Below are 21,982 nucleotides of genomic sequence, written 5' to 3' on the forward strand. Positions count from 1 at the left end.
CTGGAGTTTAACAAGGGGCGTTTGGGGTGAATGGAGGGTGTCTGGAGTCTAACACAGGGTTGTGGGGTGAATGGAGAGGTACCCTGAGTCTAACACGGGGCAGCTTGGAGTGAACTGAGGGGTGTCTGGAGTCTAACAAAGCTGATTGAGAACCACTGCTTTAAGCACTGCCTTTTGGCAGGAAGGATTGTTTTATTGCATATTGGGGAGATATTGCAGAGCTCCCCAAGACTGCTCCCTGCGCTGGGAAAGGCTGAAAAGAAGGGTTTCCTTTGCAAACCCCCCCACCCAAAACTGCTGAGTTTTCCCATGTTGCATGAAGAGATGCGCGGGTCACTGTTTCCTTTGCGAAGGGAAGCAGCTTTTGCAGCAGCCTGCACTGTAACGGCTCCAAGTTGCACCCCACTTGTTCCAGTTATTTGCCCCACCCCAAAGTCCCTGCCGGGCTCAAGCATTTCTTTGGGGCTGAAAGGCAAGGATGTTTAGCAGGGTATCTTCTTAGTGGACCCGTGTAGTAGAGTTAGACAAGCTTTCAAATGCAAGACGTTCATTGTCAGGTCACTGGGGTTGAAAACCATTTCTCTGCCAATATTCGTGGGGAAAGCCTCACCTGATCTCCAGGACAGTAGGTCAGCCAGTGCGCAGCATGAATCCCACGCACCAGGGAAGCTGTTTGGGAGGGGATGGGCAGCAGGCCCGTGTCCCTTTTCCCATCTGCTGGTTGTAGGCTTGGAGCCAGTCAGTGCTGAGGATTTTGAAGCCCCTGATCCTGTGCTGTTTGCACAGGTAGAGCCTTTCTACTTTGCATTTTACCTGGGCTTGGTGCAACAACACAATAGCATTGCGCGTCTGGATGCTAATCATAGATGGAGCCTCCGGTGTGACTAGGGCTTGGCGGCAACTCCTCTAGGACTTAGAAACTGCAGGAACGTGTAATACTAATCCGACTGTGAATGTAACACGTAGAAACAGTGCCCTGGCCCGAGGAGCTTGCTACATCCACTGCCACAACAATTCACAGCAGACGAGGTTCTTTGGGTACATGTGGTCTCTTGTATTAGGCCAACTAAGTAGTTGGGAAAATTGTTCTTGCAAGCAATTTTTTTCAAAATGTTTTCAATTTTTTCAAAATTGCTTTTTCAAAACGTATTGTACATTTTGAACACTTTATTATTAATTCATCATTATTTTAGCGTTGTTATATAATCATACACCTATTGTTAATGTATTATTGCTATGTTATACATTATTGTGTAAAAATAAGTTAAAAATTATCACACATTTTGAACACTTTATGTTGATTATCATCACCAGTACTATTTTAGCATTATCATTATTATATAATTATATCATTATTATTAATTTATTGCTATATTATATATTATTTATGTAAAATAAGTTAAAATTGTACATTTTGAACACTTTATATTTGTTATCACCAGTATTTTAGTGTTATCTCTTACATAATATTATAAGTATTATGAATGTATTATTGCTACATTATATATTATGTAAAAAGTTATAATTGCTGTACATTTTGAACTTTATATTTTATTAACTCACCATTAGTGTTATCATTATTATATAATTATAACCATACAATTATTGTTCATTTATTATTGCTACTTTCCATGTTATTTATGTAACAATAGGTTACAAATTATCATACATGTTGAACACTTGATACTTATTATTATTAATTTGCCATTATTTTACTGTTATAATATATATTAATGTCTTCTTGCTGCATGACTTATTGATGTATTCTGTAAAAATGTTACAAATTATACTTTTTAAACACTTTATATTTATTAGTTTGCCGTTATTTTACTGTTATCATTATTATATAAGTTTATAATACTTTATTATATAAAAAACAAGTCACACATTATACATTTTGAACACTTTATATTATCATTAATTCACCATTATGATGCTACTGTTATTATTATTCTTTAATAATTATATTAGAATGATTATAAATGCATTCTTACCATAATATATTAAGTTACTATGTAGAAGACGTTTATCATATTCAATTTCATTTTAATTTACTATGTAGACGTTTATCATATTCAATTTCAGTGAAGTTACTAGGATGTATTCATTTACTACGCAGAAGAAGTGCCAAGTGACGGCGCAGGCTGAGCCCGTCTGGTGCCGCGCCCGCACTCGCCCATCCCGCCGGCCGGCTAGGGGCGGGGGAGCGGCGCTCAGGCAGTGCGGTGGACGCCCCGGCGCTGGCCGGGCGGGGTCCTTCGTGGCGCGCGGCGCGGCGCAGGCGCAGTGGGCCCCGGGCGGCCCGTGAGGCGGCGGTAAGATGGCGGCGAGCGGCGGGAGCGCGGCGCCGTGCCCGGCCGACGAGGAGCCGGCGGCGGGGGCCGAGGCCGAGGCCGGGGCGGGGCCGAGCGCGGGGTTCCGGCTGACGGCGGTGCGGCGGGAGCCGGCCGTGCGGCTGCAGCACGGCGCGAGCGGGCTGGAGCCGCTGGCCTGGTCCGAGGACCACCGGGTGTCGGTGAGCACGGCGCGCAGCATCGCCGTGCTGGAGCAGCTCAGCGACGTGCACCGCGGCGGCCACGACATGGTTATCCACCGCACCGCCGTGCCCGCGCCGCCCGCCGCCTGCCTGCTCAAGGTGAGCGCCCGCCCCACAGCCCGCCACCTCCGCCTCGCTTCGCCCCGCCGGGCCCGGCCCGGCCCGGCCCCCCGTGTGGACGCTCCCTCCCCCGCCACCTCCCCGCGCCTGCGGGCTTCCTCTTCTCACCTGAGCACTTTTTAGACTCCATTGGATCCTTTCCCATCCCCTTTGAAGATGTGAAGACAAACTTGATGGGCGCTGACAGGTGCCCCCCCCCCCCCCCCCCCCCCCCCCCCCCCGCCACGGGTGCAAGTGCCTGCCCTGGGGATCTTTAAAAAAAGCATCATTTGGCCCCTGGGGGTCTGCTCCGCCCCGCCCCGCCCCGCCCCAGCGCCGTATGGCCCCTCTCGATTCCCCTCTGCTGACACGTGCTGTCCCGCGGGGTGAGGTCAGCGCGGCGCGGCCGGGCGACGCAGCGCGGGAGAACGTTGCAATGTTCCTCCTAACAAAAAAGCATCTTCGTTAGTTCAGTCTTGAACTTCCTTAGTTTTTTTTCATCCCCAAAAAGTCTACTTAAAGCATCTTTAGTTGCTTTTTGAACTTGCTTATTAGGTTTTTTATCCCCCCAAAATGTATTTAAAGCATCTTCTTTGGTTGCGTCTTGAACTTGCTTAGGTTTTTTATCCCCCCAAGCTCTATTTAAAGCATCTTTAGTTGCTTCTTGAACTTGCCTAGGTTTTTTTATCCACAAAACGTCTATTAAAAACATCTTAGGTTGCATCTTGAACTTACTTAGGTTTTTTATCCCCCCCAAAATCTATTTGACTTGTGCCTAATGAAGGAAAACCAGCACAACAGATCTCTCTTCTCCGTGGCACGCGCACACATGTAGCTACTGCAAAAATAAATAAAGTCAACCAGACCTTAGATGTGCATTTTTTGACTAACCAAGTTAAACACGAATGGAACAGATGGTAAATTTTCTGCCTGGTTCTTAAATGGCGATGATGGAAGTTTCTAATGTTTGGATTGAAATACTGCGGAATAAACTCAAATGCAGCCGCAGTATAGTTAAAGCAGATTAACCTGCAAGGCAGAGATGGCTGTATAGCTTCTAGTACAGCTGGCCACTCGTCCCGATGGGGTGTTTCTGGGTATTAAGGGAATATATAATACTATGAATACAGCAGGTCTGAGTTCTTTTTTGCCACTAGTGTCATCCCTGGCAGGATGGCTACCAGCAGGACTAATTTGGATACGTTAAGTTAGATGGCTCAATATAGTTGAGCATCTCAACCAGTTCATTTGCAACAAATACCCTTTAAGTACCTACTTAGGGAAGGGGATTTTGAAAATGGTCTCTTGAAAGTAGCAGACAACTATATAGCAAGCCGCAGTGTCTGGTAAACTCAAAGTAACAAGGGATAAGTGTTCAGCAGTGAGGGTAAAAGACTTCAGTACATTTGATTACTTCTAAAATGGGATGAATCTTTTAGAAGAAGACCTACTGTACAACAAACTAATTGCTCTACTTGCAAACAAGAATTTAGCCAAGTTGCCAAGCTATATAAAATGACAATGGTACCATCAAGCTTTATCCAGAAAATGCTAAAAGTGCTATTTAGGGTTATAGGTGGCCAAGTTATAACCAGTTACCTGTTCTTCAAGTAGCGTTATTATCTGTACTGGTGCCTTTTCACAAGGGAGCAAGAATTAAAAGATGCCTGAAGTCTCAGTCTGTTTTTGTGACGGATTCTCAGATCATGGTTAAGGCACGTTGGCAGAACAGTGTCAAGAGGCTTGCACCTCTGCTGCTTGTAAATGACCTGTTTTGTGGTTAATCAAGAGTACTTTGGTTACCAGGCCCGGAAATATTTTAATGTGATCAGCTGCTCTGCAAGATGCCGAGGGAATTGTACATCGCAAAATGTAACTATATTTGGCTGCTTTAATAAGTTGGGTTTTATGTATTAAAATATACTGTGTTAAGCATATGAAGAGCCAGCTACATAAAAACTGAAGGACTAAAGGGGAAGAGATGAATAAAGTGAAGGTTTTAAATTAATCTTTTGGTTTTATAGCTCAGAACGTCATAGAAAACTGTTGTAAGCATTGGCTTGTGTCAGACTGGAAGAGGTCATGTCACATAGAAGAAGTTCACTGCTTACTGCTTGCTTGCAGTAATAGAAACTTCAGGTCATGCCAATATGAAAACACTTTATTCATGTAGGGCTTGTGCCTAGTACACTAGAAGAAAGCTATTATTGGATAACAGGCCCTGCAGACTAGGAGCATGATTTTTCCAAACCAGAAGCGAAGGTCATTTAAGCTTTATGCATGCAATTTTTCCTACAAATTCAGTCAAGTGATGCCCCAAAACAAACTAGTTTGGAGACTTGTTTTCAGTTGTAGAGAGAATGGGAAGTAAAGGAAGGGTTAGATTAAAGAATTGTCTCCACAAACTTCTCTAGCTACAGAGTTCATTTATCCTGTGAAGGGTGACACAGAGTATTGGAGAATGATTGACGTTCAGATTTGAGTCTTTTATACAGCATAAGGCTCTTCAATTCCTCCAGTGTTCCCTAATGGACAGAATATATAGAGTTATTAAGTTGTGTGCATTGACAGTATTGAAATGTTTTTATAGAAGTTCGTACTCTCTTTCAGGTTGGTCCCAAAAAGGAGGTTGCAGAATGTAAGGAAAAGTTTGCCAGCTCTAAGGATCCAACAGTTAGTCAAACGTTTATGCTAGATAGAGTATTCAACCCCGAAGGAAAGTCACTAACATCAATGCGAGGATTCAAGTATTCAAGCTGGTCTCCTTTGGGCTGTGACGCTAATGGAAGATGTCTACTAGCAGCTTTAACGATGGACAATAGACTGACTGTTCACGCTAACCTCAACAGACTGCAGTGGGTGCAGCTAGTTGATCTGACAGAAGTTTATGGGGAGCGTCTTTGTGAAAGCAAGTACAGAATTTCTAAGACCGAGGTGCCCCGAGGAGATCTAGGGGACTTCTCTGAATTTCAGAGAAGGCACAGCATGCAGACTCCAGTGCGTATGGAGTGGTCAGGTATCTGCACCACCCAGCAGGTGAAACATAACAATGAATGCCGGGATGTTGGTAGTGTGCTCCTAGCAGTGCTCTTTGAAAATGGTAACATTGCAGTTTGGCAGTTTCAACTTCCTTTTGTGGGTAAGGAATCCATCACTTCTTGCAATACCATAGAGTCTGGAATAAATTCCCCTAGTGTCTTGTCCTGGTGGGAATATGAACACAACAACCGAAAGATGAGCGGACTCATAGTAGGGAGTGCTTTTGGACCTGTTAAAATCCTTCCCGTCAATCTAAAAGCAGTTAAAGGTTACTTTACACTCAGGCAACCAGTTGTCTTGTGGCAAGAAATGGACCAATTGCCAGTGCATAGTATCAGATGTATTCCTCTTTATCATCCTTACCAGAAATGTAGCTGTAGCTTAGTGGTGGCTGCAAGAGGATCATATGTGTTTTGGTGTCTTCTCCTGATATCCAAAGCAAGCCTGAATGTTCACAATTCCCATGTGACAGGGCTTCACTCTTTGCCAATTGTATCTATGACTGCAGATAAACAGAATGGCACAGTATATACGTGCTCAAGTGACGGAAAGGTAAGGCAGCTGATTCCCATCTTCACAGATGTTGCATTAAAGTTTGAGCACCAGCTGATTAAGCTATCAGAAGTGTTTGGCTCTGTGAGGACTCATGGGATAGCTGTAAGCCCATGTGGTGCATACTTAGCAGTTATCACAACAGAGGGTATGACAAATGGCCTTCACCCTGTTAATAAAAACTATCAAGTTCAGTTTGTAACTCTTAAAACTTTTGAGGAGGCAGCCGCTCAGCTCTTGGAATCTTCTGTTCAAAATCTTTTCAGGCAAGTGGACCTGACGGACCTTGTGCGCTGGAAGATTTTGAAGGATAAGCACATCCCTCAGTTCTTACAAGAAGCCTTGGATAAAAAGATTGAGAGTTGCGGATCCACTTATTTCTGGCGCTTTAAGCTGTTCCTTCTGAGGATTTTGTACCAGTCGATGCAGAAGACTCCCTCAGAAGTCATGTGGAAGCCTTCACATGAGGATGCAAAAATCTTGATTTCCGATTCCCCTGGCATAGGCAGCACTGAAGATGATCAGCAAGAAGAAGGAACTTCTAAACAGACCAGCAAGCAGAGCTTGGGTGATGTGAGCAGAGGCATGGACACGGAGGACCTGGCAGATGACTCTCTTCCTCAGTCAACTGATGTAGGAGGCCGGGAGCCAATGGAAGAAAAGCTTCTAGAAATACAGGCACAAATTGAGGCAGTAGAAATGCACTTGACGCGGGAACACATGAAACGGGTGTTGGGAGAAGTCTACCTCCACACATGGATTACAGAGAACACCAGTATTCCAACCAGAGGAGTCTGCGATTTCTTAATGTCTGACGAAGGCTATGACGACAGAACAGCACGAGTAAGTGCATGTGAATGTTTTTGAGACCTGACACCCCTCCCCCCCCCAGCTCACTGTTTTTGTTCATTTTTAAACTTAAGGGGTGGAGGATAAAGGGTTGAAATGAGAAGCTGCTCAGCAAGAGAGATGAGCCAGGGAGATGAGTTGTCTGCCCTTCCAGTTTAGCATGATGGGTGGGATGACAGTACAGACCTTGGAGTTTGGGATCAGGCAGAGTAAAGTAAGCCTTGCTTAAAATTTCTTCAAGGTTTGGGGTGGGGTTGAGGAAATCTATTGTTATTTGTTAATGATGGAAAGACCATATGGGTAAAGATATTATTAAATAGTGTCTGTAAACCAAAAAAGGAGGAGGAATTTCCTCCAAACGAGAGGCAGTTGAGCCTTGCAGTTCTAATTCTTCAGAATTTCTGTCAGTAGCTCTTGAAAATGTAACGCACTTCTTACTGGTAATAGTCACTGCTCAGTTTGAGAGACAATTTGCATTTTTGAAACAGTACTCACTGCCTGAGCCTCCCAACATATCCCTTCCTAATGTGTAAAAGAAACCCCATCATTTGACATTAATGTTGCACAGCAAACACAATCCTTGCCCCAGCAAGAGCAACACCCAACTCAGTAATCCCAAGAACTGTCGGTTATGATCCGGAAAGCTGTGCATAGAGAGGCTATGCCGTATTTCTGCAGTAACTGAATCCTTGCATCATTTAGCCTCTCGAAGTAAACAAACCGACCAATCAACCCTTAAACTGCTTTTGGAGAAGCCAGGGTAGCTTCCGTTACAGAACTGAGCTTTTCAGTGCCAGGCCTGTAGGCAAGCAGGCTGCAGCCTTGTGGCCTTTAATACGTTGCCAAAGAATTACCATCTCACAACTGTGTTCTGAAGTGCTGCGCATTGGAAAAGCCTGAGCAGTTGCCCTTCACACCTCATACACAGACTATTATTTCTTTTTGCAGTGGGTAAAGCATGACTCTTGAATACAGTTTATATAAACCTCTGTTAATCACAACTGCTGTCACTGCCTAAGATATTCAGTATAAAACAATGGCCTATGATTTATATCATGCACTATGTCAAAGGTAAAGAGTGACGTGGTCATACATTTAACCCATGTGTTTTAAGTTTAACAGAATGGCTACATATTTTTTTAGAGATAAAGTCATTGCTAAAATAAAATTGTCAGACTTCTAAATAATAAATGGGATTTTAAACACCTCTATTCTTAAAGGCATAAGATTACTTAAAAAAAAATCCCTTTTGCATATGGCATTTGATGTTCTCTAGGATGATGTAGTACACCGATCCCAAGTTCAGTTTCCCTTTTCAGACAGCCTAATTACCCAGACTACTGGTTACTTTTAAACAAAGCCTGTGTTCCTTCCAGCACTGCAAGGCTTTAAGGCAGTTAGATCCATGATGAATATGTGGAAAGACTAATCATTCCATTGCTTTTTTCATTTGAATCCAGTTAGATGCCTAAAGTTCTGCGTTTTTTTTTCTGAAATCATAATATCCTACGAGATGTTTCCACCTTTCAGCGGCAGTCGTCTTGCTATAAACGATGCTGACTGCTGTGTGTTCCCAGGTGCTGATTGGGCATATCTTAAAGAAAATGAACAAACAGACTTTCCCAGAGCACTGCAGCTTGTGTAAAGAGATCCTGCCATTCACAGATCGCAAGCAGGCAGTCTGCTCCAATGGACATATTTGGCTCAGGTAATCTGTTCTTTTGAATGAGTAGAAGGCATGCAAGTAGCAAGAGAAATACGTTCTTGTAGCGTGAAAGAGTAAGAGCCATGAAACATGCTGTGCATGCTACAGTGAAGACAAGACAGCAGAGCAGTCAGGGCAAAGGAGAATGTACCAGATACTTTTAAGGGGTGAATTAAGGGATATTTGACAGAGGTAGGCCAAAATTTGACCCTTTTTTTTTTTTTGTTTAAAGGGAAAAAAATGCTCCAATGATCTTAGTTTTCCCACTGTCACTCCTCCCCGACAATGCAAAGAAAGTGGGGAGGGAAACATTAGCCCTCAAAACTTCTCTCCAGCTTGTCTGTTGGCTAAAATTTTAACGCCAGTAATGAAGCATTCCAGGCATCTCTCAACATTTATGCTTTAAAATTTACTGTTATAGACATCTGCATGTGTGTATTATAAGGCACTCAAATTCAGGGCAGCCTTCCTAAGCCAGCTTGGTACAGTTACATATGTGCCTTTTATATTGAATGTTAACTCATTTTGAAGAACTGCTGACTTTACTAGGAACAGGTAATCAGCAGGATTGGCCCAAATGCTGCCTTTACTCCCCCAGCAGCACGGGCATTAACTGAGCAGAATTCAGCCCTCTGTCATAAAGCATACAAGTGGGAACTCAGTTTTGATGATGCAATCTGCCACCTTTTCAGGTGCTTTTTAACCTACCAGTCCTGCCAGAGTTTGGTATACAGAAGGTGTTTGCTTCATGACAGCATTGCACGACATCCAACCCCAGAAGGTGAGCTACTTCCGTGGCTTGAAAGGGCAAGACAAGATAGCATGTTCTGGCTCTGTAAAGGCAGATCATGTTCAGCAGCTTGCTGTTATTTCGGGGAGTTATCAAATGCAGTAGAAATGTTCAGCTCTTTATGGTGCTCCATTGTAGATTATGCCTCGTTTGCACAGTTTAATTAGAATATGGTAATTGGGAAAAGTGATGTGTAAGTACATATTGCACTTTAAATATGAGCCAAGTACACATGCAGTCTGTGCTGGAGTGTTACAGCAGACAGCTGATTAGTACTAATATAATCTGATTTCTGTGCGTGCACAAATTGCTTGTCCAGTCTTACAGATGCTGTGTCCTTGACTCCTGTGGATTTCAATGGAAGGTCACTCAGCCTAGTGCAGGATGAGATGGTGAATGGTCATGACTGTCTTGCCTAAGTGGTGTAGCAGAGGGAAGGAACAAATCAACTTTTTGATTGTGTGCTTTCATACTTTTCTGCTGAGCAAGATAAATACTTCAACAGCATGTTGTTAGAACCCAGACACCTTCAGGCCTGGGTTTTGACCTTCATGCTTAGCTTGAATTGTGGTCCCAGATGACTCTTTAAAAACCAAAAATTTCGATATGTTCTATTACCAGTTTAAAAAGCATTTACAGGATAGGAGGCTGAAATATTTTTTTTAAAGATGTAGTGAACTGAGCATTTAGCAGCACTGTCCTTTAGGAAGGATATGATTTTTTTGCCTGTTTTACTAATGCACTTTTTTGCACAACTATTGCACTCTTAAAGGGCTAAGTACTCCCTTCCCACAAGTCTGGAGAGTTTCTAGTTTCTACTGAGATGTGATCTAATACAGATAACACAGTTCTGGAGAAGTGTTGCTGGTTGCTTAGTTCTTTTTTGTTTGTTTTCTACCCTAGAAGTAAAAGGAAACACAAACCACACACTGCAGTAGGTCAGATTTAAAACTTCAGCCTAAAGAAACAAAAAACACTTAAATTATGACAGGATCATCCTTTAAATGTTTCCCGTGCTGCATATGCATAGCTGATGTGGCTGTCCACAGTGTGCAGCTAGATAGGTGCTGGTGCTGTGGAGACAGCTTCAGCCTGAACTTTGCCTCCTGCAGACATGAACTTTAAACTAGCATTGTTTTAAGTTTCACAAATTAGTGGAGCATACCCTTCGTTCTGATCCTTCAAGTACTCGTGAGAGCTGTCTGTCAGAGCTTAGCTTCCCGGGATTTCTTATTTTGTTCAGTGAAGTGACATCAAGCCAAGTATTTTCATCTAAATTGCTGGATTATCTTTCCTCCAACTCATGCTTTTAAAACTACTGCTTTTCTCATTTACAGACCCTGAGTGGATCAAGAGGTTATTGCAAGGACCTTGTACTTTCTGTGATTCTCCTGTGTTCTAGACAACAGCTGTGGGAAGCTTGAGAAGGCATTTTCTCTGCTGCATAACACTCCCTTCAGTCTGGAAGGAGAAAAAGGAGTGGGAGCGCGCACACTGCTGGAGGGGAAAAAGACATTCTCCTTAACCCTGTAAATAGGACATTGGAAGGCCAAGCAGCTCACAGTCCAGAGCCCTATTTCATACTCCAGAAGCAGGAGTACATCTTCTAGGGAGTGTCTGGCACAGGGGTTTGACAAAGCAATTTTGAGACAACCAGAGCTCCCGTTACAGCATCAGCACTTGATTGGGCACCTTTCCTTTCACTGAAAGAGGTCTGAAATATTGTAAGCGTGCAGTCTGACCTACCCCATCTGTGTGGAAACCAGATGTTTTCCTCCTGGCATGTGGAGTGCTGGAGGTGCTTACTAAAGCCTTGGTGGGTAGAGAAGGCTTCAGCCTGCAGTGCCTCTTTGCTGTTAATGAGCAGTGGCACTTACCGTACCACCAAATATTAAACTTTCAGAAAGAACTCGTGGTTCTAATACATTTCTTGTTGAGTGATGTGCATGCCACTTAAGTCAGCCATTCCATTAGGTGTCTTGCTGCATATCTACCAAAAGAGTTCCCAGTGTCTTTCCTAGAATAGTTTTCAGGTATTTGCAGTTAACAAGCTGAAATTGGCTGTTAGTGCCAAATACATTCCAGGAAGTTTTACATGCTAATAGTTATGTAAACTGTATTAGCACTTGTCTATTCTGTGTAATAAGACACAAACCTAAACTGTAGAATATCCAGTGCTCTTAAATCTCCTGTCCCTGCCACTTCCTCTCTCATTTCTAGATTACCAATTTTGTGCCAACATCTATGCCTTTCAGTTAACTTCACCCTCTGCCTGTTGGAACCACACTCTCCTTCATTGTGACCAAGCAACCAGGCTGTTTCTTCTTCCAACTGGACTGTGAGTGTCCTCAAAAACATTGCAATAACTTAGTGTGCAAGCAAGCAGTCACTTTTACTGGTCAGCTGTTCTCCTCATGAAAGCACTAACTTAAAAGGAAAATGACTGACTGCCACACTGAAAGCTTTGTCAGGAGTCAGAGGCTGTTCATTCTAAGTCAGGGGATGGATGAGTGATTACCTAAGGCAGCCAGCAGCATGCCTGTGAAGGAACATGCTCGAACCTGTGGTTAATACGGTTGCTGTCTCGTGGGAAAAGTGGCCTTTGTATCATTGGGACCCAGTTCATACAGGGCAACTTTCCTTTTTAACTCCTGCAGTGCTAGAGGCATGAGGTTTCCAATATGAGTATGACTCTAGAGATAGGTCCGATCTGGTTTGGTTAAGAACCATCCCCCCCAATAATCCAAACTTCTGTATAGATCTTCACTTCCTCCTTAAAGATGCCAGCTCACTGGATGCTCCCCACATATAAAAAGGCAACTGAAAACCCTTTATGGAAGCCCCGACTTCTGACCAGATGCATGAATGCTTCCATAAGCAATTGAAAATGGCAAGGAATAATCAAGATGGTATCCAATACATATATAAATGGGTGCTTAAGTTTCCTTCAGTTACTGGCTATGCATATTGTCTTCACACTCCTTGACCCCTCATTAGGAACAGACATTACTCTGCTAATGTTTAGACAGACTAGCTGCTCTTAGAGTTCAGTACTTCATACATAGGGCATGATAGTGCTTCTACAATAGACAATAGTTCTAATATTGTACCAGAGATGAAAGTGATAAAGCACAGATGCATTTGTAAAAAAAAATCACCATAGCTTTGTTTGTAAATATCCCTGGAAGTGAGACCATCTTTCTAGGAAAAGAAATATTTGGAGCTTTGTATCATTGTGCGTTAGACTGAACTCGCTTTCATGCTATTGTCACAAAAAGAATTTGTAGATCCCAGTGGCAGGCACTTGGCAAAGCAAGACATTTGAATCGGAGCCAGGTGGAATGGTCAGAATTGCCTGGCACCTAACCTTGTCACTGAGGCTGGTACAGCAGCTATGGCAGCTGTAGGGTTCCTCTCTGTGAGGGAGAGTGTATGCATCGGCTTGGACTCAAATTGGATGCAGTCATGTTCCAGGCTGGGCAGGGCAGAGTGATTTTGCAAAACACAGTGTGTACAGTCTTGTAAAAGCCAACCTGACTTAATGGCCAGTGAGTGTTCTCTTGCTCTTTCAAAGGGACCTCAACAAGGGAGAGGGTTAAGGAAGTTTTCCAAAGATGCTTCAAAGTCCAACTTGGATGGCAGGCTGGAGATATATTAAATCTTTGATCCACGTACTGGTCCACCAAAACATACTAGGTCTGGCAAATGAGAAGGTACTAGATGATCACATTCTAATTAGTCTTACTTCAGGTCTACTATAACACTTTATGGCAGTTGTTCTTTCAGACAGTTCCATGTAGAAGCTAGCATTCCAGGCTGTTTTCAGCATTGAAAGCTACCGAGACTAAGCTATCAAGGTAATGGACACTCAAATGACAGTCAACAAGGTTGGTTGTATATTAAGGCAATAGGGATGGTAGCATGTTAGCTCCTTTTGTGCTGTGTTTGGCCAGTCAAAAGGTATTGGGGTATAAAGCCATCATTTTTGCATGCTCTTTTATAATTTTATCCAATTTGAAAAACAGGGCAAAGTTTCAGACAAGGCTAATTTAGGCTGTGGTTTGGTCTTGCTGGATTTTCCCATCTCTCTCTAGACCCGTTGTCCTCCTCAGGCTGCTTTCTCCAGCAACACAGCTTGCACCTGTCAAGTGATATCTATTCTAAGACTGGGGTTCGTCTTACTACTTTAAGGAGTGGAAAGCCTGAGGAGACTGTACCAGCGCCCTAAGCTGCTGTTCTGTAGATGCGGGCAGTGGAGTAGGGTCTTAGCTTAAAATACATAGTGGAAGGCAGGCCTGAACACAAGTACAAGAGATGAAATTCTTGCACTAACCCAAAAGGGTGCAATATCCTATAGCCATCTTCAGTTTGCCATACCCAAGGTACTAATTAGGTTTCCTTTCTTATACCAGTGAGGAAGAAAAATAGTAATGCATTTGATGCAGTAATTGTACAGGAAGGCTAATGCACCTTACTCTTGTTTGCTACTTCCAAATTACATACGACAACAGCACCTGTAGTCATGACAGTCTTTCTAGAATAACATGCTCAGACTGTGGGGGAAGCTGACTGAAATTTTGCCCCGAAGTTCAGAATCTAGTTTTGTCTTGACCTTTCCCTAGGAGTCTGCACTGGTCTGAAGATGATCTTCCGAGGTCCCTTCCAGCCCTAATGTCTATGTAGGAGACCAGAGTAGTTTGGGTTTTTGGGAGAGACTTAGGGACATCTCCTTATCCACAGGAAGATTTTTCTGTTGACCTGCAGCAAATGCAGAGTGAGCACTGTGTGGCTTGCTGCTCTTGCTGTGCAGCTTTGCTTTGGTACGCGTCACCTCAGAGGATTGCTCTGGAACCCTCCTGTGATGAAAGCGGACATACACAGCAGAGCATGTTCTGCAAGTGTGAAATCAGGGCAGGTCTCCGCTGTGCTGTAATCTGGATGTGGTTACCAGCAGAGGTGGACTCGTAACTGCTGCTTCCACCTGACTCACTTGAACAGTGGTTCTTAACCTTTCTGAGCCCACAGCACGTGACCTCCAGAAGTCAGAAGCAAAGCAGGGCAGTAAGCTTAGCACCACCTGAGTGTGACTCCATTGCTTTTTCTTAAGGAGCAAGGAGGTGCAGAGCTGGTGAGGGTAATTGCACAGCATTATCAGTGTTGGCTTAAGTCAGCATCACCCAAGTTAGCTCTGTACAGGTTACCTCCCCAGCCTGGAAGCTGGTGCTGTACCCAGGCTAACTAGCAGCATCTCAGCAGAGCCAGGTAGCCTGCCTGCAATGCTGCAGTAAGGCAGCTACACTGAACCTCATGTGGGAAGTACCAGTAGCTTGCATGGAGCTTTGCAGCAGCTCAGCAAGGCACTTTTTTTATCATGGGTTCTCCACCAACATTCGTACCTATCCTTGTGGCCCAACTGGGTTTACAGAAGTGCCCACTAGTTAAAAACCATGGTACTAGGAACATAGAGACTAGCATCTGGGTCCCATAGTGACATTAATCCTCAAGGGCAGGCTGCAGCTGCCCCAGAGAGTCTGAGACAGGTTGCAGGGGACATGGAAAATTGAAGTTTTCCCTGCAACTGTTTCCTTCCCCCACCACCCTGCTTTCTTGGAAGCCCCAATCACCACCCACCCCTGACCAAAACAATGGACGTCAGTGCCTACAAAACACAGGTCTAGGTCCTTTGTTCCTTGGAATTTAACTTCTTAAACTAGGCTGCTGTTGTATGAAGGTACACTCTGATATTGGTACCGAATGCATTATGTTTGTGGGATACTCAGTGTCAAGTGAAGTTTAACATTTCAGGGCTGGGAGAGAAACTGAGCTGCTGCTGTTGAACTAACTTGAAAATACACTAGAGGTGATGACAAAGGCTGAGTTCAAGCTGTCTGCTCTCCATTTAGGGATCGTTAGCTGCAGGTAATCCCTATTCTCTACTCAATTTAACTTGTCGTTATCCTTGACAAGAAACAGTTTCTTACACCATTTAGAAAAGCTGATACACATGCTGAGGTCTATCCATGACCCTAATCTTGCATGGTTGGTATGAATCCCAACACCTTTGTGTTTTCACTGAAGGTCGCTACAACAGCTGAAGCAGCTAATGTTTGCTAGCATAGCTTTTTTCCAAGCCTCCCTCTGCCAGTAGTTTCAGGTATTCTTTTATGTTCTGCCAGTTTAATGTGCACTAGAAATGACTCTGCATTGGAATAGTATAGAAGACTGATGAAACAGAATAATATATTCATACTGGGGTAAGGCAAGCAGAATTGAGGGAGTGAGAAGAGAAATGCAAGCTGCCATGTGGATTAGCAGAACAGCTTCTGCAGGCACAGCAGCTCCAGATGTGCAGTAACTTGGTGTAAGCCTCTTTGTTGGCTGCCAAAGCAGCCTCCCTTGTGCTGCGGGGAAAGCACAGAGTGGCGCTGACTGGCCCATGGGGGTCCCAGCCTTCCCTCCTGAGCCTGGGCTTTTGGATGCGGGTGCAGTGAAACTCACTCATAGCCCAGCCCAGCCTCAGCCAGGAGATGAGGACTTAATATGGGAGGGCTCTTAATTTAGAAACCATGGCACTTAAACCCCAGTCTTTCAAAAGGAGCCCAATTTTGTGTCCCTTCCATAAGGCAAGTGTATCCCTGTTTGTTTCTAGAGGAGAGAGATTAATGGTTACTACTAAGGCACATCCAATAAATATTTCCTTGTGTTTCTCAAACTAAGAATTTCCCCAGTGGTTTAAGTATCAGAATAACTTTAGTTGTAACGAAAGAAAATGCTAACACACTGAGCATAAGGAGTCCTTGACAGGAGAGAATACAATGGAAACGTTGATAGTTCCAGCAGAAGGTTGACATGCCTATTTTTTTTTTAACCTTAAAAAAAAAAAAACTTTCATATCAGTTTTGTGCGATTATTCTCCATATCATAGGGAGTTGGTTGGCGCAAGAGATTAATATCCGAAACACACCCCTTCCCTTGTCACTGGATCCGATAGGTCCGCATCCGTATTTTGGCAAACTGGAATTTAACTGTAGGTACAACTTCATGACAGCTTCAGCTGCCCAGCCCCTCTACTATGTAGCCTTGGTAGAGAGGTCAAGGAAAGTTTGCCATCTTTTCCTTAGGAGTACAAGTGGGGAGAACGATACTGCCCAAATGTAAATATTTAAAAAGCACTTTTTTTTTTTTTTAAGAGGAGAAAAAGAGGCTCAGACAAAATTCCCTGTGTATAAGGCATACAGAAGTAACCACATCTTGTCCGTGATTGGCTATAGAGTTGGCATCCTCTCTTTACTTTCACTATCCTACCTTCTCTTCATGGAGCAGCCAGGCACATGAAGAGGCAATACCTCAGCTCTGCTATTCCAAATTGAGCAGCGGTAACTAGTTTGTGTTTTATCTACTAGCTTTCACTGTCTTCATTCTGGGAGCTACCTCTGGCTTAGTTCAGATGTTAGGGTAGACTTGCACCATATATTTTACATGCACACACACTGGTTACTCTATATAGCATGAGCTTTTGGGAGCTGAGGCTCACTTCATCTGATGCTGTGAGCTTCAATTCACAAAAGCTGGTGCTATGTATCTACTTCACTTAGTCTATGAGGTGCAAATCTACCCTGCCTTCTACTGGTCTTCAGATTAACACAGCTAACTACATTTCTCTCAGATCAGGTGCTTTCCAGAGAGTAGAAAATGGAGAAGGGGGGGCAGGGGGGGGGTTAGCTGTCTTACAGCTAAGAACTTGGCCTATATTTTTATGTATTTATTTATTTATTTTGCAGCTGGGAATCATGAGTGCCCATCCTTTTTATCCTTCCAAAAGGTGGAAGTCAGAGACAGAACCTAAATATTTTGGAAGTAAAATAGATTTGTAGTTAATTATAATTAACTACAGGGTAGCTCCTGTTGTTGGCTCTCCCCCTGCAGTCACTCCATTGCATGGCATCTCAGATCCGATACAAATGCACAGGATCAAGTGTTTTCAGTCGGACCAGCTTGAAGGCTGATGTAGCTGATGGGGTGCAGCTCTAGGCAGAGATAAGTTTACAGCTGCCTTAGTAAAACTTTCAGTGGGGAATCTTATCCTGGTTTTTAGGTAAAATGGGAGGCCCCACTTCAGCACTGGTGAGGAAAAACTCAAGCTCCATTTAGGATGCCAGAGTCAAGTGGAAAGAGCAAATACAACCCAGGTTAGTTACTTTCTTTAATCATACAGCTGTGTACTCCAGCATAGCATCTGCATTTAACTCTAGCAAAGGGCCACACATGTATATCTTCATTACAACCATTACAACTACAGCCACAACCTGTACTAATCCTAATCTGTGTTCAGCTTTCAACTGTACAAAATGTGAGACTATTTTTACACAGGAGATGTTCCCAGACCCTCCGTGAGAGATTGAAAATTGATCCTGTTTTCTGGGGAAAAAAGAAAGAAAGGAGACATGGGGCTTTTCACTATTTTTTACTGTGATGCCAAATTTTACTTTTCCAAAGCTCTGAAACCCCTGCTGCATTGAATCTGACACATGCGAGCTCACTGCGTCACTCCCGATTCTGTGCAAAGGGAGTTGCTTTCATTGTTGCAATGCAGCCACCCTCGAGGACGTTCATGGCACACATTTACTAGTGTGGATTACACTACCAACCAGGGCTGGAAGTGAAGGATTTCTCTACGTTATCCTAGACTTCAGTGGGATAATCCAGAACATAAATACTGGAATTGGGAGTTTCCGAATTATAAGAGACTAAAGCACTGCTGTCACTTGGAGGTGATGACAAGGGGTCACATTAACCCTGGGCCATTTTTATTTAACACTATTGCCAGGTAGCCAGCCCTAGAGTGGAGTCAAGAGCCATCCAGTGGACGGCGTCAGTGAGTTGGTATTTGAATTAACCTGGCAATCTAATCTTCACATGCCCGAGGCCTTTTTGAACTAGCTTTTTGGGCTGGGAAGGTTTTCCCTGGGAGGCCGCTCGGCTGCCAGGCTGAATGGAAGGGCATTTGTTTTGGTGGGGTTTTTTAAAATCGCTTCCGTTCCCAGATTTCCTGCACATTTCAGATTTGGTTGGTGGGAGGGTCTGACAACGTTGCTGTGAATATTGATGCTGTATATATGGCGGTTTTTGTAAACGTGAAGCAAACTTGGATAATGTGTTTTGTATACTGCGACAGTAGCATTGTAATCCTACTCCCCTTTTTTAATTCTAAGTAAATAAATCAATAAATACAAGTCCTTCTCGTATTGCCTGTGTGTGGCAAGGGGGGAGACTGGGGAAAGGAGCATGGGCCACCAAAAAGAGTGGGAGGAAGTTTAAAGCCCACAGTTCTCTGGAATGAGGCTTCACCATGTGCCAGCATCATCCTTGCCTTTCCACTACTATGTGGGCAGGTATTTTTTTTTTTTTAGGAGACACAGCAACACTGGGAGCTCTGCAAGAGCAGGAGTGTAAAAATCAAACCAGCCCCAAAACAAGGTTAATTTACAATACGTGAAAGATCTTGCTCGTTACAGAGGATGTGAGAAGGGCAAATTACTAGGCCGAGAACCTGGCCAGATGCTCAGTTCTTTCCGAAGGAGTTCGTCTGTACAGTTAGTACATGAAGGCAACACTCCCCTGTATCAAGGATTTTATTCCTCACTGGCCGCCTATCTGCTTAAGGTTAAGGGACTAAAGTTTTCAAATTTAGTGGCCTGTTGCCTGGTTCTGCTGAGTAGCAGGACCATTCTTGCACTACAGTTTAGGTGCAACAGAGTGCAATCATAAGGACAGAAAATCCAAGCACAATCCAACTACCAAGTAACATTCCGTAGCAAAAGATTGTTTTTAGTCTTTCAGGGCACCGGCTCAAAACAGCCGCGGGCTTATGTGGAAGTCTTGTAAATGCCTCGGATTTTTTAGGCAGACAAGGTTCTTTGGGGAAATCTGATATCATGTTTTATTAGACCAACTCAAATCTAATAAAAAATAAATATCGGATTTCCCCAAAGAACCTTGTCTGCCTATGTCCTTAGACCAACATGGCTACAACCTACACCCTGAATTTTTTAGAGTATTCAGAAAAATCAGCCATGTAATCTGTACACATTCCCATTTCATTTAGCTTCCCATAAATTCAAAGCCTAACTCTGAAGACTTTGGCTCGTACCTGATAGCTGGTCATGTTTAATATCTGCAAAAGCAGTGGATGCTTGGTTTGTATCTTGGGGGACAGGAAAGATGGGAAGACAAGAAGATACTTTGAAAAAAAAAAAAAAAATGCCTGCCTGACCTTGCAATATCCAGAATATAACTGGCTCTGGCAACAACCTTTATCTTTTGCTCACCTACATTTCCTGGACTGTTTTATAAACACACAGGTTTTCCATAGACTGAGCTTGGTTGGTGCTGATAATGAATACCCTCCCTTCTCACTGAAGTTGCTGCCAACATTTTGGGAGGTTCAGTAGCTGTCTAAGCCCCTTGCAGCTCTCCAAAATCAGACCAACGGGAGGTGGAATCTAGGGCCTTACTGCCTCGCCACCTAATGCCAACTCTTTCTACTAACAGTTTTGCTTTGAACAGGACCAAAAAGTCCCTCTCCCTTTTAAGTACCTCCCTCTAGATCTGTCTTGCCTCTTAGATGTGGATTGCTCTACCATTTCTGGGAATAGCCAAGCTTGGTCTCCCTCTATTTACATATAAATAAGGGTTTAACTTTCACAAGGTGGCATGGTGGAACTGCAGGGAGGGGAGGGGTATTAGCAAATGGAGGAGACTTCAGCTTTGTAGTCCACTGGACTGATTTTACATTCTGTCAGCTTGACAATCAGTTAAAATAAATGAATAGCTTGAATGTCAATAAAAAAAATAAATAAAGACAAAACTTCATGCTGCCACCTTCAAGTCTGGCCCTCTCTCCTGCTCCTAACTCAGTAAATATCTCCTTTGAGGTTGACAAGTCTGCTGTAAAACCAATTAGAAAGTGGCTCGCATGTGAAGGATACTCATCTGCTCTCTGGTTTCTGTTTACTTCTCCTGTTGCTGAAAGGTAGAGAGATGGTGTTTTGGTCCCCTATGTGGGGAAAAGTCTAACAGAAAACACTTGTTAAGCTTATAAAGAACTAAGAATTCTAGATGTAGTAAATGAAAGACACTCTATCCACTTCCAGATATGCAGGTGTGAGGATATTAGCTCTGTTAGCAGCTCCGTAGTTCAGGGATGCATTGAGGTGTTGTAGTTAAAGCCAGGATTTAAGTTTCATTATGCACAACTTCTTATAAAGAGGACACTAAGCCTGTAATCTTATTTTCTCACTCACTATCACCCGTGCTTAGGCTAAGTATCTGCTCCTGTAATCGGATCTGCTCAAGTGGAGCCCTGTGCCCAGCCAGGCTCCCAAAGTAAAAAGAAACAAAACCCAACAACAAACAATTGAGGCTGCCGGCATTGGTTTTATCATGCCAGAAATGTATGGTCATTGCTTAGCCAGAGGGATCCTTGCCACTCCATCTGATTGCAGGCCTGTGGTTGCATTGCTTACTTGTGAGATCGGTGAGAAAGAGGTTCCCCTTGTTGTGTGGGTAGCTGCTGCTATTCTTACCTATGAGCTTCTTCATGAGCTATCTTTGTTTTCCAGAGCAAAACCATCCTGCCCTGTAGCTATCGCACATTTATGAGGTGAACTCCAGTGCCCTCAACTTTGTTCAAAGTGAACACAAGACAAACAGACGCTCCCGCACCGCGACCAGAAATCTGATGAATCCGACCGGTGGAGAAGAATCCCAAACCACTCTTCCCCCACAACTAATAGCAAGTTGAAAGAACCGCCTAGTTTTCAGACTGAGTACACATCTAACAGATACGTCTCTCTGCCTATCAACCAGGGCTTTCCACATGACGAACACCTCCCAGTTGTAGTGAGCATTAAAAAGTATCCTGGGACATACCCAAGCCTACACAAAGCAACAGCAGAGAGAACGGGAAGAGAGTCCCGAGTCCTGGTTGTGCTGTTCTTTGGTTACAAGGGACGTGAAGGGCTACCGAACAAAGGAATCCTTTACCTATGTGTGAATAAGATAACCTGATGCATTTTTCCCTCTCCTCCCCTCCTAAACTACCCGTCTGTAAGGAGAAGAGAGGAAAAAAAACCCATAATTAATATCCAGTTAAGGAAAGCTCTAAGGTCAACAGTTATCAAACTGTGTCTAGTTGTAAGACATCTGCTCTCGGGCTCTGCCCCAAGTACTAGCTAACAACTGGATTTCTGCTTAGCTCAGGACCTGACAAGGTATCGTAACCTCCGATTTGGAAACTGCAATGCCAGGTTCTGCTTCTGCTAGTACTTGCAGGCACAGATAAGCGGTTTAAGGTCAGGGCCCCAGTTTGATCCTACACAATGCCAACCATGTCCAGCTGCACCTGTTGGAA

The 21,982-nt window shown here is 43.6% G+C and overlaps 1 protein-coding gene across 2 annotated transcripts; it reads left to right on the forward strand.

Annotated features, from left to right (window-relative positions):
• The first annotated feature begins 2,305 nt into the window (after window positions 1-2,305).
• Window positions 2,306-18,803, forward strand: GTF3C4 (general transcription factor IIIC subunit 4). Of its 2 annotated transcripts, XM_014603804.3 has the most exons (5): window positions 2,306-2,635; window positions 5,246-7,069; window positions 8,653-8,783; window positions 9,473-9,561; window positions 10,908-18,803. In XM_014603804.3, exons 1-5 carry the CDS (start codon window positions 2,321-2,323, stop codon window positions 10,970-10,972), a joined length of 2,424 nt encoding a protein of 807 aa, XP_014459290.3. In that variant the 5' UTR covers window positions 2,306-2,320; the 3' UTR covers window positions 10,973-18,803. The 2 variants fall into 2 exon arrangements, with proteins under 2 accessions (XP_014459290.3, XP_059571616.1); XM_059715633.1 differs by lacking the exon at window positions 9,473-9,561 and having other exon boundaries at window positions 10,908-10,993.
• The last annotated feature ends 3,179 nt before the right edge of the window (window positions 18,804-21,982 follow it).

The sequence above is a fragment of the Alligator mississippiensis genome, chromosome 12 (genome assembly GCF_030867095.1).
Source record: "Alligator mississippiensis isolate rAllMis1 chromosome 12, rAllMis1, whole genome shotgun sequence".
Taxonomy (NCBI): domain Eukaryota; kingdom Metazoa; phylum Chordata; order Crocodylia; family Alligatoridae; genus Alligator; species Alligator mississippiensis.